The sequence below is a fragment of the Macaca fascicularis genome, chromosome 7 (genome assembly GCF_037993035.2).
Source record: "Macaca fascicularis isolate 582-1 chromosome 7, T2T-MFA8v1.1".
NCBI lineage: Eukaryota > Metazoa > Chordata > Mammalia > Primates > Cercopithecidae > Macaca > Macaca fascicularis.
Window position 1 is genome coordinate 173,078,698 of NC_088381.1, and position 18,089 is coordinate 173,096,786.

Consider the following 18,089-nt stretch of genomic DNA (forward strand, 5'->3'; position numbering starts at 1 on the left):
TGCAGGGGAGTCAGGGGCCAGGCTGGGGGCTCAGGCCACTGACCACGGACACAGGCTACCTCTTCCTGTGCATGGAGGCTGTGCATGGAGGGCCTGCAGACCAGCAGCCCTGTAAGCAGCTGCCTTTGTGCTCCACAGAGGATGGCCTGGAACGTAGAGGCGGGGAGCCGGAGGGGTCCCTGCCTGTGCGCACGCGGCGACGGCTCCCTCAGCTGCCCAGTGAGAGGGCCGACAGCCCTGCGGGCCCGGAGAGCAGCAGGAGGAGTGGGCCTGGGCCACCGGAGCTGGGCAGTGAGCAGCCCGGCCGCCTCTTCGGCCAGGAGGAGTTGGACCCTGACAGCCTCAGCGATGCCAGTGGTTCGGACGGGGGCCGAGGCCCTGAGCCAGGGGTGGAGCCACGGGACAGCAGACGCAGGAGCCCCCAGGAGGGGCCCACATGGAGCAGGGGTCGGTGCTCACCAAGGGCCCCCGGGGAGTCAACTCCCACCTCTTTCTTCATTGGGGACCAGGATGGGGATGCTGTGTTACCTAGGAAACCACTTACGGCTCCAGGGGATGGGGAGGGCTTAGGGCAGGCAGCCCAGCCCAGCCCCCCAGCACGGGATGGCATCTATGTCAGTGCCAATGGGAGAATGGTCATCCAGCTACGGCCTGGACGGTCCCCAGAACCCGATGGCCCTGCCCCACCCTTCCTCCGGCAAGAGAGCTTCACTAAGGAGCCAGCCAGTGGTCCCCCAGCGCCCGGCAAGCCCCCCAACATCTCCAGCCACCCACTTCTACAGGACCTGGCTGCTACCAGGGCCGCACGCATGGACTTCCACTCCCAGGACACCCACCTGATCTTGAAGGAGACAGAGACGGCCCTGGCGGCCCTGGAGGCCCGACTCCTCTCCAATTCTGTGGACGCCGAGTGTGAGGGGGGCAGTACTCCAAGGCCGCCGGAGGACGCCATGTCTGGGGACTCGGACGTGGACACTGCCAGCACGGTCAGCCTGCGCAGTGGCAAGAGCGGACCCAGCCCCACAACCCCGCAGCCCCTGCGGGCACAGAAGGAGATGTCGCCATCCCCGCCAGCTGCACAGGACCCAGGAGGCACCGCCCTGAGCAGTGCCCGTGAGCAGCCCTCAGAGAGACAGCGTCACCCACTTGGCCCGACGGACATGGGCCGTGGAGAGCCAGTACGGCGCTCAGCCATAAGGCGTGGCCACAGGCCCCGGGGGTCCCTGGACTGGCCCAGTGAGGAGCGTAGCCCTGTCCTCGCCCACCCACCCAGCTCAGAGGTGATGGCCTCCAACCATGAAACCCCTGAGGCCACCGGGGCAGGACGGCTCGGGTCTCGCCGGAAACCAGCAGCCCCACCGCCATCCCCCGCTTCCCGGGAGGAGCAGAGCCGCAGCTCAGCCAGCTCCCAGAAGGGGCCGCAGGCCTTGACCCGCTCCAACAGCCTGTCCACCCCTCGCCCCACACGGGCCTCCCGGCTGAGGCGGGCCCGGCTGGGGGACGCTTCAGACACTGAGGCCGCGGATGGTGAGCGGGGATCCCTGGGCAACCCTGAGCCTGTGGGCCGGCCAGCTGCTGAGCAGGCCAAGAAGCTGTCGCGCTTGGACATCCTGGCCATGCCCCGGAAGCGGGCCGGCTCCTTCACAGGGACTAGTGACCCCGAGGCAGCCCCTGCCCGCACCAGCTTCTCTGGCCGCAGTGTGGAGTTGTGCTGTGCCAGCCGCAAGCCCACCATGGCCGAAGCACGGGCTGTCGCCAGGAAGGCTGCCACCACAGCCACCAGCACGGGTCCCCGCCAGCCCTTCAGCAGAGCCCGCTCGGGCAGCGCTCGATACACCTCCAGTGAGTGCCAGGGCAGGTGGGAGGCCAGGGCCAAGGCAGAGCTGCCAGTAGGTCTGCAGCATCCTGGATGCCAGCTGAGTGTTGGCTGTGGGCCCCTGGTCCTGGCATGAGAGGAGCCTTTGTTCCCAAAGCTGGGGTAGATGTGTTGCTGGACTCACGTACACACACACATGTGCATGGCTGAGGGCAGGGCCCGTAGTGCCCTGATGTGGGTTGAACACCCTAACCATCTCTGGCGTGGTGGGGGCCTTCCATCCCCCAGGGTGGGTCTTCACCACTCTTCTGTACTCCTGGCTCAGGCCCCTGGTGCCTTACGGTCCCCACGCCATCTGCCCATGAGCCTGGGGCCCTAGGCCTGGGGAGGGCACTCCCGTGGATCTCTGCTGCAGTACTGTGGCTCAGTGAAGGGTGCCAGGTACACCTGTGCCCCCTGCTGGTAGCTGCTCTAACACCTTTCTGAGTCCGCAGGCCCCATGGCCAGGGAGGGAGGGAGGGCTGTGAGCAGAGCCCTGCCCCCCAGATGTCCATGGGCACAGCAAGCAGGGATGGTCCTCTGTGGCCACCAGAGCTGGCCTCCTACCTGGAGTGGCCAGACATCCGCGTCTGCAGAGCGGGGCCCACCCCGCCCGCCGAGGGAGCTGAGCTGTCCTGCGAGTGGATTGGTTTGAGGCCAAGGTGTTGCTGCTACTGCCTTCTGCCCTGTGCTCCCACCTACCCACCCATGATCCCAGTGGAGCCTCTTCCCCAACTCCCAGGGTCCTCCCATGGCCCCGCCCCAACTGCTGGCTGCACTGGGCAGGCCCTGCGCGTGGCTGGAGGCTGAGGCAGGGTTCGCTGGAGGAAGGGGTGGGCTGGGGCCGAGGGTCACCCCTGCTTTGTGGAGCCTGCCATCCCTACCCCACGTGGTGCACTGGTAATGTTTGATCCAAGCATGCGGCTGGCCGTCATCCCCACCTATGGTGCAGGTGCGCAGCTGCTGCCGGGCTCTCAGAGCAGGGCTGGTGAGGAGGCTAGGACTCCGCCCAGCAGGGGCGGAACCTGAAGCACTGGGCCTGACAAACTGAAGCAGGCAGCAGGGAGGGGCTGCAGTGGCCTTGCTCGGGCTCTGACTGGTCCTTGCCTGTCTGTCTGGTCCAGCCTGGGCCGCAGCAAGTCCTGGTAGGGAGGTTTACTCTGTTTTGGCATCTGCCAGGCACTGCTTTCCCACCACCTGTAAGGGGGTTTCCCACCTAATCAGGTGCAGACTGCTCCCGGGTCGCAGCCACTGGCCTGGGAGCACCAGGCTGCCTTCCCTGCATGTGCCCCTGGGCTGGTGGGGGCCTTGTGGCCCCTGGAGCTCAGCAGCTGTTGATGTTTCAATGAAGGGCTACTGGGTTGGGGCACCAGCCTTGACGCTCCCCAGCCCTGCAGCACTGAGCCCTCGCCCACAGGGACCCTGGGACTGCCACAGGGTGCTGAGTGCTGCTTTGTTCTGTTCTTGCTTCTGAAACCAATTCACTCACCAAGACACGCGGCGCCGGCAGCAGGGCTCGGATTACACGTCCACCTCTGAGGAGGAGTACGGCTCCCGCCACGGCTCCCCCAAACACACACGCTCCCACACCTCAACAGCCACTCAGACCCCGAGGGCTGGAAGCTCCAGTCGGGCTCGTTCCCGGGTCCCTGGTCCCCGGGACACGGACGATGATGAGGAGGAACCTGACCCTTATGGTTTCATCGTGCAGACGGCAGAGATTGCGGAGATCGCCAGGTGAGCAACCCATTCAGAGTATATCCCCTGGGTCAATCCACTGAGTGCTGGTGCCTTTTCTCGAGTGAGAGCACCCTGAGGGCAGGGACCAGGCTGGGAGCTCCATTCTTGAGTGGATAGATGGTACGGCAGATGGCTGGCTAGCTGGATGGATGGATGGATGGATGGATAGGCGGGTGGGTGGGTGAGTGGGTAGATGGATGGATGGGCAGGTGGATGGATGAATGGGCGGGTGGGTGGGTGGATGGATAGGTTGCTGGATGGCTGGGTGGGTAGGTGGGTGGATGGATGGATAGGATGGTGGGTGGGTGGGTAGATGGATAGATTTCTGTGTGGGTAGATGGCTGGGTGGGTAAGTGGTTGGATGGAGGATGGATGGATGGACAGGTTGATAGCTGCATGGATGAATAAGTGGATGAATGAATGGATGGGTGGAGGTTGGATGGATGGATGGAAGGATGGATGGAAAGGTTGGTGGGTGGCTGGGTGGGTTAATGGATGGGTAGATGGGTGGGTAGATGAATAGGTGGATAGATGGATGGATGGGAGAGGTTGGTGGGTGGGTGGGTGGATGGGTAGGTAGATAGATGGGTGGGTAGATGAATAGGTGGATGGATAGGAGAGGTTGGGGGGTGGATGGATGGATGGGTCAATGGGTGGGTTGATAAATAGGTGGATGGACGGGAGAGGTGGGTGGGTGGGTGGGTGGATGGGTAGGTAGATAGATGGGTGGGTAGATGAATAGGTGAATGGATAGGAGAGGTTGGGGAGTGGATGGATGGATGGGTCGATGGGTGGGTTGATAAATAGGTGGATGGATGGGAGAGGTTGGTGGGTGGATAGATGGAAGGATGAATGGATAGGAGGGTGGGTGGGTGGATGGATGGATGGGCGGGTGGGTGGGTAGATGGATAGGTTTCTGGGTGGGTGGATGGGTGGTTGGATGGGTGGGTAGGTGGATGGATGGATGGATGAATGAGTGAGTGGGTGGATGGATGAGTGAGTGGGTGGATGGATGGATGAGTGAGTGGGTGGATGGATGAGTGAGTGGGTGGATGGATGAGTGAGTGGATGGATGGATGAGTGAGTGGGTGGATGGATGGATGAATGAGTAGGTGGGTGGATGGATGGATGGATGAGTGAGTGGGTGGGTGGATGGATGGATGGATGGATGGATGAGTGGGTGGATGGATGGATGAGTGGGTGGATGGATGGATGAGTGAGTGGGTGGATGGATGGATGAGTGAGTGGATGGATGGATGGATGGGTGGTGGATGAGTGAGTGGGTGGATGGATGGATAGATGAGTGAGTGGGTGGGTAGGTGGGTGAGTGGATGGATAGATGGAAGGATGGATGAGTGGGTGGATTGACAGATGTATGGATGAGTGAGTGGGTGGATGGATGGATGAGTGGATGGATGGATGGTGGATGAGTGAGTGGGTGGATGGATGGATAGATGAGTGAGTGGGTGGATAGGTGGGTGAGTGGATGGATAGATGGATGGATGGATGAGTGGGTGGATTGACGGATGGATGAGTGGGTAGGTGGATGGATGGATGGATGAGTGAGTGAGTGGATGGATGGATGGATGAGTGGGTGGATGGATGGATGAGTGAGTGGATGGATAGGTAGACGGATGAGTGAGTGGGTGGATAGATGGATGAGTGAGTGGATAGATGGGTGGATGGATGAGTGAGTGAGTGGATGGATGGATAGATGAGTGAGTGGGTGGGTAGGTGGGTGGGTGGATGGATGGGTGGGTGGATGGATAAGTGAGTGGGTGGATGGATGGATGGATGAGTGGGTGGATGGATGGATGAGTGGGTGGATGGATAGGTGGACGGATGAGTGAGTGGGTGGATAGATCGATGAGTGAGTGGGTGGATAGATGGATGAGTGAGTGGATGGATAGGTGGACGGATGAGTGAGTGGGTGGATGGATGGATGAGTGCATGGATGGGTGGACGGATGAGTGAGTGGGTGGATGGATGAATAGATGAGTGAGTGGGTGGGTAGGTGGGTGGGTGGATGGATAGATGGATAGTTGGATAAGTGGGTGGATTGACGGATGTATGGATGAGTGAGTGGGTAGGTGGATGGATGGATGGATGGATGGATGAGTGGGTGGGTGGATGGATGGATGAGTGAGTGGGTGGATGGATGGATGAGTGAGTGGATGGATAGGTGGACGGATGAGTGAGTGGGTGGATGGATGGATGAGTGCATGGATGGGTGGACGGATGAGTGAGTGGGTGGATGGATGAATAGATGAGTGAGTGGGTGGGTAGGTGGGTGGGTGGATGGATAGATGGATAGTTGGATAAGTGGGTGGATTGACGGATGTATGGATGAGTGAGTGGGTAGGTGGATGGATGGATGGATGGATGGATGAGTGGGTGGGTGGATGGATGGATGAGTGAGTGGGTGGATGGATGGATGAGTGAGTGGGTGGGTGGATGGATGAGTGAGTGGATGGATGGATGGATGAGTAGATGGATGGGTGGATGGATGAGTGAGTGGGTGGATGGATGGATGGATGAGTGGGTAGATGGATGAATGGATGAGTGGGTGGGTAGATGCAGATCTTCCCAGGAGGTGGAGGGCCTCCTCAATGGTTTTTATTAGAAATGAACTTCTTCATGTGGTCATTCAGTAACAGGGCCCTCTCCAGGCCAGGCACTGGGGAGGATGGGGTAGGGAGTTGGGTGGGAGTGAGAGTGGTCTTTGCCAAGCAGTGGTCAGTACTGCAAAGGCAGGCCCTGAAAGGCTGTGGGGCAGGCAGGGGAGGTCCCAGGACCAGGGGGATGGCAAGTGTTTGTTGTGGAGGATGCTGAGCTTGAAGCCCATGAGGCACCTGGAAGGAGGTGGCCAGGAGCAGGCAGCCTTTAGAGAGTGGCCCACACTGGGTTGGAGGCGCAGGCACCTGAGGCTGTGAGCAGCATGAAGTTGGTGGGGAGGACCTGGGGGGCTTGGAATGATGGGGACTGGGGACAGGGCTCTTGGGATGCTTGAGGTGTTGATAGGAGTGTAGGGAAGAAGGCTGCCAACAGCTGAGGAAGTGGGCATAGGGTTGGGGCTCTGGACAGAGACACTGCACCTGGGTGAGAAGGGGGTTTCCAGGCCTGAGAGCAGAAGGGGACATGGGGGGCCCATGTGAGTTTCTGGAGTTCTCTGCCTTCCACAGTGGGTGAGCTGGAGCATGCGATGTGCCAGGGGCAGGAGGCCAGAGAGTGCTGGGCAGGGGCCCGAGGGCCAGGGGCACGTGCCAGTTGGTGTCACCCGGAGGTGTAGGGATGGCTTCCATGTTTTGTTTTGATGTGGAAGGGTGGACCCAGTCCTGAGTGAGGCCAGGGCAGCCAGTGGACTGCGCAAGGCCATCTGGGCAGAGGGCGCTGGGGCTGTTTCTCTGGTCGTGCCAGCATCTGGCAAGGGGAGGGGGAGGGTCCTCAGGGTGGTCTGTTCCTTGGGTGACTGCCAGTGTGGGGGCCAAGGAGGCTTGGGGTAGGGCCTGTCCCCATGAGGATGGGTGGTTGACAGTGACAGGGACCCCGGGTCCCCAAGGCCTGGGCTGAAGGCCTAAGTGGGGCAGGACTTGCTGGTGGCCCAGGTGCTTAAGGGGCCGGCAGGAGAGGCGACAAGGCTGTGTGCTCCAGCAGAGGGCAGGGAGCTGCTCAGGTCCCCGCAGGCCCCTGTCCTCACTGGGAAATGTCTGTTACCTCGGCAGGGTGGAGGCCTGTGCCCCCTCGGCACATCCTAGGGGGACTGAGCTGGCAAGGCTTGAGCAGGGGGCTAGGCTGAGCTGCCACTGGCCTCACTGACCTGCAAGGGGTCCCCTGCCTCTCTGGATCTGCCTGCCCCACCCTCTGCCCAGCCCCTACCCTCAGTGTGAGGAGTGCCAGGCTCTAGTTGCTGTGACCTCAGCCCACTCCCTTCCTTGCCTCAGTTTCTCTGCCTGCAGAGCTGGACGCCCGTGACACCCACACGTTCTATGGCTGAGTCCCATCCATCCCATTTGGGCCCCGCAGCTGTGATGCTGGCCCTGGGGGACCAGAGAGGGAGGAGGTGTGGCCTGCCCCAGAACCAGCAGGGGTCTCCGTGCACCCTTCTTTTCAGGTTCCATCCCAGCCCCTCACCATCCCTCCTTGTGGCTGAGGGGAGTTGGGCCTCCCTGTAGGGCCATGGCCAGTGCCTGTGTAACCAGTGGCTAGGCCAGTGTTTGGGGCCAGGCTGGGGAGCACCTCCCCCAGGCCCCACCTCTGGCCGGCAGCTGCCTGGGAGCTGGGAGGGACTTTGAGGCCTGTCTGGCCCCTGCTGCCCCGACTTCCTCTGTGCAGAACCTGCCGTCTTTCCTGCCGGCTGCAGGCTGAGCCAGACGCTGGTGAAGGACGTGGCCATCCTAGCCCGGGAGATCCATGATGTGGCTGGGGACGGTGACACACTGGGCTCCTCGGGGCCTGCCCACAGCGCCTCCCTCAGCACCATGCCCAGCACCCCCGCCTCGACCATCTCTGCCCGGGAGGAGGTGAGCCCCAGGCTTTCTGAGGCCCCTGTGCCAGAGCCACCCTCGAGGAAGGTCAGTCCAGGTCCCCACAGCCCTTTGCATGCCTCGGCTGAGGCCCTGCTGCGCATGCCCCCTTGGTGAGCTGGAGCGTGTCCCCCTGGGTCAGCGCCCCAAACGGCCACCGGAGAGCTCAAGGTCTGGGGAGCTCGCGGCGCTTGAGTCAGGCTTGACTGTGCCGTCATCCCCAGCCCAGCTGCCTTCATGGCGGGGCAGGGACACAGGAGGGACCCTGCACAGATGGAAGGTGGGTGTGCTGTGTCCACCTGCCAGGCCGGAGCAGGGAGGTGCAGCTGGCCACAGCCTGGCAGGAGCCTCTGCCCGGGGCCCACGGTGCCGGCCCTCCCTTTTGCAGCTGGTGCAGCGCATCCCTGAGGCCAGCCTCAACTTCCAGAAGGTGCCTCCTGGCTCACTGAACTCTCGGGACTTTGACCAGAACATGAATGACAGCTGTGAGGATGCCCTGGCCAACAAGACACGGCCTCGGAACCGAGAGGAGGCATGGTGCCCACTGCCGCCACGGAGCTGGGTGTCGGGGGGAGCAAGGGCAGGGCTCTTCGAGGGCAGGGGCCATGCTGATGCCGGGCTCTTGTAGGTGATCTTTGATAACCTGATGCTGAACCCGGTGTCCCAGCTGTCGCAGGCCATCCGTGAGAACACGGAGCACCTTGCTGAGAAGATGAAGTGAGTCAGCTTCCCGGCTGAGGTGGATGCCCGGACACCAACAGAGCTGCATGAGCTGAGACTCAGGCCTGGCTGAATCCCTCAAGGGCAGTGGTTTTATGGGTACACTCGTGTGCACCCGTGCAGCCAGCCCTCCTGTGTGCACGTGTATGCGGCTCCCAGCAGGCAGACCCTGAACTCAGAGGAGCCAGCGCCTCCAGGGTGGCCCTTCCTCCCCTTCTCTCCTAGCCCTCATCCTGGGCCCAGCCCTCCCCACCGCCCAGTGTTAGACACACAGATGGGAATTTGGTGCCCGTTAGCCCAGGTCATGCATCAGGCCTCAGTTTTCCCCTTAGGCCCAGGTGGGGTGGGATGAACTTCACCATAGCAGAGGAGGTCTGGAGAATTGTGCCTCAGCTCTGTCATCCCTGTCCTTGTCCCCCCATTTCTGCCTCCCCTGCCTCGGACAGGATCCTCTTTCAGAACACAGGGAGAGCCTGGGAGGACCTGGAAGCCAGGATCAACGCTGAGAACGAGGTGCCCATCCTGAAGACATCTAACAAGGTGAGCGCCGGGGCCCGGTGCCCCTGGGCCCACCCCCAGCCAGCCTCACTTTGCCCGGCTGGCCCTAAACCTTGTCCCAGCTCCTGTACCCAGAGCCCCGGGGCGGGGCTGTGGCCTCAGAAGTTGACTCCACCTCCCTTCCTGCCATGTTTCCAGGAAATCAGCTCCATCCTGAAGGAACTGAGGCGGGTGCAGAAGCAGCTGGAAGGTGAGTGTGGCCCAAGCCCAGGACAGTGAAGGAGGCTGGCAGGGCCTTGTGGGGAACCCTGACTCACAGGGTGGCAGCAGGTGAACTGGATCCGCAGCCTGACCCTCCCTCCCCACCTCCAGTTATCAATGCCATCGTGGACCCCAGTGGGAGCCTGGACCTGCTCACAGGAAACAGGAGCTTGGCCAGCTCTGCACAGCCGGGGCTGGGGAAGGGCCGTGTGGCTGCCCAGAGCCCACCCTCGCCCGCCTCAGCTGAGGCCCTGCTGCCAGCCCTGCCGCTGAGGAGTTTCCCACAGCGGGTCAGCTGTGGGCCTCCCAGCCTCCCGGACCCCACCTTCCTCCCTGATGCCGAGAGGTTCCTGATCTAGGCCCCGGACCTGGCCAGGCTGGCTTCCCTGTGCGTGTGCGTCTCTGCCTCCCGTCCGCCGCACGCCCGCCTGCCTGGCCGCAGGTGGTTCTCCCTGAAGACCCCCACATGTGCCATATCCCCGTGGGCGGGTGCCTCCCACGCCCTTGCTCCCTCGTCAGCTCCCAGCCAGCACCCTACTCACCCTGTCCAGCCCTGTGGCCACCCCCACCCCCGCCCCACCCCCTACAGGTCTCTGGCCCAGCTCCTGGCCAGGCTGCTGCCAAGGTCAAGCCCTCAAGGGCATTACCCCACCTCCTCTTCATCACTGTTATTTTTGTCTTTAGCTTTAAAGGAAAGAGTTGTTGGTGCCATTGCAGGTGCCCCTCCAGGCCTGACTGGCTCCACCAGGCACTAACCTGCCATACCCCTTTGTACTGGCCTGCGGCCATGCAGAGGAAGAGAGGTCGACTGTGGGGTCATTTGGTGCCAGACATGGAGCTGGGGCAGGCTCACCTGTCCTGGGACTATCTAAGATGGCAGGGCACTTGCCCTGGTGGCTCCCACCTGGACCCAGGCCTTTTATAGGCAGGAGCCCCACTGCTTCCAGCCTTTGGTGCCAACACAGTTGCCAAACCCATTGAGCTTGGGGCTGTCCCGTGGAGCCCTCCTGGGTGTGGACCAGGGGCTGGTTGAGAGCTGAGCCATGCACACAGGTACAGATACCCCCCCACTCCCATGCACTCGGCTAGTCCAGGCGCCTCCATGCTGCACCATGAGGACTGTGGGGCATGTCCCTGTGAGGGGCTATGGGCCTCTGTACTTGGGCTTCCAAGGGCCTGGGCACAGCCGGGTGCGTGGCAGCCCTTCAGGCGGGGGTGAGTGCACAACCAAAGTGACTGGAAACCAGGTTTCCGGAAGCTCACAGCTTGGCCTGCACTACACGCCCTCCCCTTTGGTTTCATGCCATCAGGCCTCAAGTGGGCATGGGGGCAGGGACGGGCCCAGGAACTGTTGTTTTCTCAGGATTCTTTCAGCTGGGAACATGGCAGGTGAGCAGAGCTTGGCCTCTCTGCCGTGGCCCCTGCTGGGGCAGCCCGTGTTGCCAGAGCCTCTAAGCCAAAGAGCCCATTGGCCGTGGTTGGTGGGGATGGACGTGGGGGGTGTCCCACCTGGACCAGACTGGCGTAGGTGAGCTCCATACCCCACCTGGCATTGGTACGAGAGTCGGACCTGGACAGGGCCAGCTGTGGGGGAGCGGCGCTGGGGGCTGGAGGCTGGAAATGGGTGGTTTGTGTCCCCTGTTTACTTTTAGCTGATCTGGGGTTGGGTGTACGGGTTCTGTGCCTCTGAGCCCTGCGGCCCACCTGATGTTTACGTGGGGGGGGGGGCGGGGGGGCAGGTGTCTCCCCCTGGTCCCCGCCCCAAGAGCCTGCTGTCTATATGGAGGAGGTGCTAGTCCGGCCCACCGGGCTGCTGCCCACCCCTGCATGCCTCAGTTGCCCACCCTGCCTGCCCCTGGACATGAAGTGGTCACTCTTCATCCACGGCTCCTTCCCACCCCTCAGCAGTGGCAGTGCAATGTTTTGAATTCACAAGTTCCTGCTCCTCCCCATGCTGAGCTCCTTTGTTCCTCCCCCTCCAGCCTTTGCCTGGGAATGGTCCTTGTTTGCCAGGCTTCTCGGAGGGTTCACTGTACATTCGTTCTCAGGTGGTCTTGTGGCTGTCTTTCGGAAAATGGTTATTTTATATGATTTGTCATGGAATTTGTTCTAATAAATCATTCTTCTATCACATGGCAGCACGCTGGAGCCTGTCACCTTGGCCTTGCTTCTCTATCCATGGTGTTTGGGATGGGTGGGGCCCTGCATGTAGGACAGACCAGGGGAGGCTGCAATTCAGAGATGCTGCCACCAGGGGGCGGCCTGGGCTAGAAAGCAGCATTTCCAGATGTTGACTCCTAAGAAACAGAAGAACTAATTTATGAAAACTCTTCAGTGAGACAGCATCCAAGAGCACTGTTTTTTTGTTTTGTTTTGAGATGGAGTCTCACTGTCTCCCAGGCTAGAGTGCAGTGGCGCGATCTCGGCTCACCACAAGCTCCTCTTCCCGGGTCCACGCTGTTCTCCTGCCTCAGCTTCCTGAGTAGCTGGGACTACAGGCGCCCGCCACCACGCCGGGCTAATTTTTTGTATTTTTTAGTAGAGACGGGGTTTCACCGTGTTAGCCAGGATGGTCTCGATCTCCTGACCGTGATCCGCCTGCCTCGGCCTCCCAAAGTGCTGGGATTACAGGCGTGAGCCCAGCCACTGCGCCCGGCCGAGAGCGCTGTTTAAAACTTCGCTCATCCTGCATAAAAATAGGCAGTGAGCAGGCACACAGCCGCCGTGCGGTGAGCGCCACCTCCTGCCGCAGTTCCTTCTCCCTGCTACGGCTTTGGAGGACACCCACTGCCCGTCATTGCGTCACATCACTGGCACCCATCACACCCGGGTCACTGGAGGTGTCGGAGGTCGCTGTCCACCTTCAGCCACAGGGCGGGCCCCACGGGCACTGATGTGCTGTCGGGCTGCCAGGCTACCAGGCAGCGGCTCAGGTCCTCAGTGAGGCTGACCTTGAGACCCTGGCGGGAGTAGCAGGGCGGGCTTTTTACCTCCGCAGCCCAGCTGTCCAGCTGCTCCGAGCCCCTCATCCTTCCACTCCCTGTGATGGTTGTGGATCGCCAGATGTTCCTGGGTGGACTGCCTTTATGATGCCACCCTTGCCTGTCCTTGGGGACGCATCTGAGTTTGCAAGGGGATGGTTGAGCCGAGCGGCCCACCAAGAACTTGAGGACGGGGCTCCACAGGCTCATGCGGCCACTCGGGGCCTCCACGCCTTGCCTTGCCATCTGAACCATCTCAGTGCCACTCCCAGGGCCACACTTGAGGTGGTCACTGCTGGCCCAGTCACTGAGACCTTAGTCTGGGCAGCAGACCCCTGAGGGCCTTCTGAGCGGGGCCCTTCAATGGGCCTTCCCAGAGACCCAGGGCCCACTGGAAAGTCAGCCTGAACATACACCCCAGGGCTCACGCCTGCAGAAGGTTCAGGGGGGCGCTGGCCTTAGGGTGGGGCTGGGCCCAGGGGGCCAGTGGGCAGAGATTTGTTTTGGTGGGCTCAACGTTCCAGGACCTCCCCTAAGGAGTGCGAGCTTCTCTCGTTTCTTGTCTGGTCAGAGAGAGGAGGGCTTTGACTGGGAGTAAGGGCACAGGGGCTGCGGGAGGAGGCGGTGGAGGGCAGATGGGCCACGTGGAGAGGGTGGAACCTGAAGAGGCTGCGTCCCCGGTGGAGGGGCAGAGAGGGCCAAGGACATGCCCAGCTCCTGGCCCAAGTGGTCCAGATGTGGGGTCAGTGGGTGAGCCGCTCAGGTGACAGTTGGAGAATGCAGTCAGGGAACTGGAACTGAGGAGAGAGATCCCTGTGGGACACGGGGCGCTCGGTGGCTCAGGGCCTGCTTTGGGTCTTGGGTCATTTGCAGGAGTGAGTGAAGCACACATGTGGTTTGTGTCCAATTAATCTTGCTAGTGACAAATATAAGAAACCGTTAGACAGAATGAAGCCCACACCTTTTCCATGCAAAAATTAATGGTTTCTTTTTCAGATAAATTTTTCAGAAAAATTCAAAGAAATGATGGCCAGTCAAATCATGACCAAAAAGGATAGTAAACTGTTTTTACTCTCAAATATAAAATTCTGCTTAAAATAAAATTTTACTGAGAAGGTTGTCATGATTTAGCTTGAAGAAGAACTTAAAATCATGCCACAGGCCATTTCTGCTTTTGGCCGTGAGTAACGGGTACAGGATGGATTTGCCTTCTCACCTTGAACAGTGAGAAAATGACAAAATATGTGAAATGGCAGTTTTCAGACACTGGACAGCAGGCAGCACAGGACCGTGATGCCAAGAAAGGAAAGGAATGAGGTGAGCCCGACTGCCCTGCCTTCCCTCCTGCAGCAAAGCTCGTGTCTGGTTTTCTCACTGGTCCAGGTGAGAAGGCGAACCCATCCTGTACTCCTGTCGCTCATGGCCAGAAGCAGGAGTGGCCTGTGGCGTAATTTTAAGTTCTTCCTTAAGCTATCAATTATAAGGGAATTTCTTTCCTCCTTTCTTTTCTTTTCTTTTTTTTTTTTTTTTTTTTTTTGGAGATGGAGTCTCACTGAGTGCAGTGGTGTGATCTTGGCTCACTGCAACCTTCTCCTCCCGGGTTCAAGCGATTCTCCTGCCTCAGCCTCCCGAGTAGCTGGGATTACAGGCACGCGCCATCACACCTGGCTAATTTTTGTATTTTTAGTAGAAACGGGAGTTTCGCCATGTTGGTCAGGCTGGTCTCAAACCCCTGACCGCAAGTGATCTGCTGCCTTGGCCTCCCAAAGTGCTGGGATTACAGATGTGAGGCACTGCGCCCAGCCTTTAAGTTTTTCTTTATGTATTTCAAAGCTATGCTATTAGGTGCATACAATTTAGAATTATTAACTTACTGGTCGATGAGCCGTTTTATCATTATGAAGTCTTCTGTAATTATTTTTTTATCTGAAGTCCATTTTGTTTCATATTATTATAGTCATGCCAGCTTTTATTCTAGTTAATGTTATCATGATTTATCTTTTCCATCCTTTTATTTATTTATTTAAACCAACTCACTTCAAAGAATTTCTATCCTTTTAACGAAATTTCTTGTGGGGCTTGTTTTAAAATATTCAGTCTGACAATATTTCTTTTAATTGGAGTATTTTTAGTATACACTTATTATATTTATCAATGTGCTTAGGATTAAATCTGCTATATTACATCTGCTATTTGTTCTTTTTTCTCCCTTTTTTTCCTTTTTTAGGATTAAAATTTTTTATTTTACATCCTCCAATTTGCTTGTTAGTCATACTTTTATTGTACTAGTAGCAATTACTCAAACAATTATAAAATTAATCCTCCACTAATTATGGTCTAATATGAATTGTTCTTTTACTACTTTCTGGCAATTATACAATTACAATTATAAAATCATTTACAATTATAAAATTCATCCTTCACTTATCAGGGCCTAATGTAAATGTGTACTTTCATCACTTCCTGGACAATGTAAAGACATTCTAACGCTTTATTTATTTATTTATTTATTTATTTATTTATTGAGACAGAGTCTTGCTCTGTCGCCCAGGCTGGAGTGTAGTGGTGCGAACTCGGCTCACTGGAACCTCCGCCTCCCGGGTTCACTCCATTCTCCTGCCTCAGTCTCCCAAGGAGCTGGGAGTACAGGCATGTGCCACCATGCCCAGCTAATTTTTTTTCATTTTTAGTAGAGACGGGGTTTCACCATGTTGGTCAGGCTAGTCTTGAATTCCTGACCTCAAACGATCCACCCGCCTTGGCCTCCCAAAGTGCTGGGATTACGAGTGTGAGCCACCGCGCTCTGCCCTTCTGATGCTTCAAATCCATTGGCCTCTCTCCCACTTTTTGTGCTGTCATTCTCAGGCATTTCAATTCTGCACATATGTTAAACCACACAATATCTTATCATTTTCTGCAGCCGGCGTGCATCGAAACGCACCAGCGTGTTTCTTCTCTGCTGCTCTCTCGTTCTTTCCCTCCTGCATTTCCATGTTTCCATCCAGGACCAGTTTCCAAAGGCCTCCATTGTGATCTGTCTTGTTTATTAGTGCATGTTTGCTGTGAGGAATTCTCTCAATTCACTGGGGAGGGTGATCGAAAATGTTTTTATTTTGCCTTTCTCTTTCGCTTGAAATAGCACCCCAAGTTGGTATTATTTTCTCTTGGTGCTTAGAGAATGTTGTTCCATTGTCTTCCGGCCTTCAGTGCTTACGTGGAGAAGTCAAGAGCCTCACTGTTGCCTCTTTGAAGGTGGCATCTTGTTTTTTCCTGGCTGTTATTTGTTTACTTTATTTTTATTTTTCTAGAGACAGGGTCCTCCTGTCTTGGCCTCCCAAAGTGTTGGGATTACAGGCGTGAGCCACTGTGCCCCACCTCCTGTTACTGATTTTCTCCTAGTTACTGAGTTTTCAGTGGCTTTACTACAATGTGCTTAGGAGTATGTTTGTATTTCTTTATCATGAAATGTGTAGTACTTCTTGCACATGCAGTTGGTATGTCTTTCATTGGTTTTGGAAAAGTTGCATTCATTTTCTCTTCAGATATTGTTCTGCGCCATTTGCAGTCTCCCCTCTGGGATTCGAGTGACAGATGTGGTAGGCCTGTTGACTGCATCCTGTGTGTCTCTGATGCTATTTTCCGTGCATTTTTTTCTGTGTGCTTCAGTCGTCTGTTGGCTGCTGACCTCAATTCGTGCTCGTTAATCCTCTCTTCGGTTCTGTCCACTAATAGTCTGTTAACCCATCTGTCACACTTTTTTTTTTTTTTTTTTTTTTTTGAGACGGCGTCTCGCTCTGTCGCCCAGGCTGGAGTGCAGTGGCCGGATCTCAGCTCACTGCAAGCTCCGCCTCCCGGGTTTACACCATTCTCCTGCCTCAGCCTCCCGAGTAGCTGGGACTACAGGTGCCCGCCACCTCGCCCGGCTAGTTTTTTGTATTTTTTAGTAGAGACGGGGTTTCACCGGGTTAGCCAGGATGGTCTCGATCTCCTGACCTTGTGATCCGCCCATCTCGGCCTCCCAAAGTGCTGGGATTACAGGCTTGAGCCACTGCGCCCGGCGCACACTCTTTACTTTGGTTATTTTATCCTTAGTTCTAGAGTTTCTATTTGATTTTTTCTAGATTTCATTTCTCTAGTGAAAATTTCCATCTCGTCACTTATTTCTCAGAGCACAGTCATCAGAGTCATTTCAAAGTTCCAACAGTTTCATCCCCTGCTTTTACACTTGGGTCTATATATTTTTTAATGTATCTGGTAACTCTTGATTTAAAACAACACACTGTGACTAGGGAAAAAAAGTACAATCTCTGGATGACATTGTGGCCATCAGAGAGGACCCACCCTGTCCTCTGCCACAGAGCAGGGACAGATCACCAGTCAAGTTGGGCCTGAGCTGTCTAGGACAGGCTGTAGACATGGTAAGACTTGTTCCACTTCTTTTTTGCCTTCTGATTTACCTCTTTGTCGTGCTTCTAGGGCACACCCCTCTGGGGTCTCAACTGCAAGCCAGGAGAGTTTAGCAGCACCCTCCTCCTTTGAAGGAAGTCCTGGGCTCAATTTTGCTTCCCCCGAGACACAATACAGTGAAGTTTCACTGAACTCTTCAACCACTCAATGCTCAGTCTCTTAGCTGAGCCAAACGTGACTCTCATGTCAGGTGAGAATTAGCCACTGCCTCAAGAGGGAAACCAGCACAGGAAGTCCGGCTCTCTTCTCAGATCCTCTATTCTCTGAATAATTTCCACCCTAATCCTGGTGGTCCTGGCAGGCCTGAGAGCCAATGTCTATCTCCTGAGACTTGTGAGTTTACCCAAATCTATCATGTATGTCTTTTCTGCCTCTTAGCAATCATCCTCTCCCAACTTCTCAGCCCCTCACCCTCACTGCTTAATCTCTACCCCTTGAAACAGCTAGAATTGTTAGCTAAAAGTGAAATCAAAATTAGACATCATTATAGGCAAGAAAGGGAAATCCCCATATGCCAGAAATGGAGTGGGCACTGCGAGCCAGGATGGGCGGGGAGCTGACACTGCAGGTGGGAACTGCGAGCCAGGATGGGCCGGGAGCTGACACTGCAGTATCTCTGGGACGTTTATGGGCCCAGAAATAGCCCTACTGGTTAAGCACCCAAGATGTTCCAGCCACCAAGTCAGGGGATGAGGCCTTATGCTGGGAGAGGGGAGAGATGAAATTGAGAATCCTGCTCAGAGATATGTATTGAAAGGTCAGGGAAAGGGGCCAGATAAACTTGACTTGTGGCTCCAGTGAACAGGCAAGGAAACTTATCTATCCCCTGGCTGTGGGTCAGAAGGAAAATTCTGTAGTGAAAAATTGAAACCTCAGGGAAAGTTGACCAACTAATTAACAGAGCTGAAGAAACAACTTGCAAATGGGAAGGTTGATCATTAGAAATTAGGCAGATGCAGGAATGGGATGAAGACATGTAAAATGTCAAAGGAGATTATGAGACATGGAAAATAGAATGAAAATATATTTAATGAGTTTTACAGC

General features: G+C 56.9%; 1 protein-coding gene and 1 long non-coding RNA gene across 7 annotated transcripts in view; both read left to right on the forward strand.

Annotated features, from left to right (window-relative positions):
- CEP170B (centrosomal protein 170B) overlaps nt 1-11,735 on the forward strand; it is a 32,875-nt gene extending 21,140 nt beyond the window's left edge. For 2 of the 6 annotated variants that reach the window (XM_005562353.4, XM_045397102.2), the window contains exons 12-19: nt 139-1,842; nt 3,349-3,592; nt 7,956-8,166; nt 8,507-8,650; nt 8,747-8,835; nt 9,285-9,378; nt 9,535-9,586; nt 9,709-11,735. In XM_005562353.4, coding sequence (XP_005562410.3) covers nt 139-1,842; nt 3,349-3,592; nt 7,956-8,166; nt 8,507-8,650; nt 8,747-8,835; nt 9,285-9,378; nt 9,535-9,586; nt 9,709-9,956 — 2,786 coding nt within the window. In that variant the 3' untranslated portion in view covers nt 9,957-11,735. The remainder of the gene's footprint in view (nt 1-138; nt 1,843-3,348; nt 3,593-7,955; nt 8,167-8,506; nt 8,651-8,746; nt 8,836-9,284; nt 9,379-9,534; nt 9,587-9,708) is intronic. The other 4 variants (XM_073998386.1, XM_045397103.2, XM_065518553.1 and 1 more) reach the window with 3 other exon arrangements.
- Nucleotides 11,736-13,762: 2,027 nt separating this feature from the next.
- Nucleotides 13,763-14,908, forward strand: LOC141407343 (uncharacterized). The gene is made up of 2 exons (XR_012416187.1): nt 13,763-13,895; nt 14,806-14,908. It is a non-coding gene; the product is annotated as an uncharacterized lncRNA (long non-coding RNA).
- Nucleotides 14,909-18,089: the final 3,181 nt, after the last annotated feature.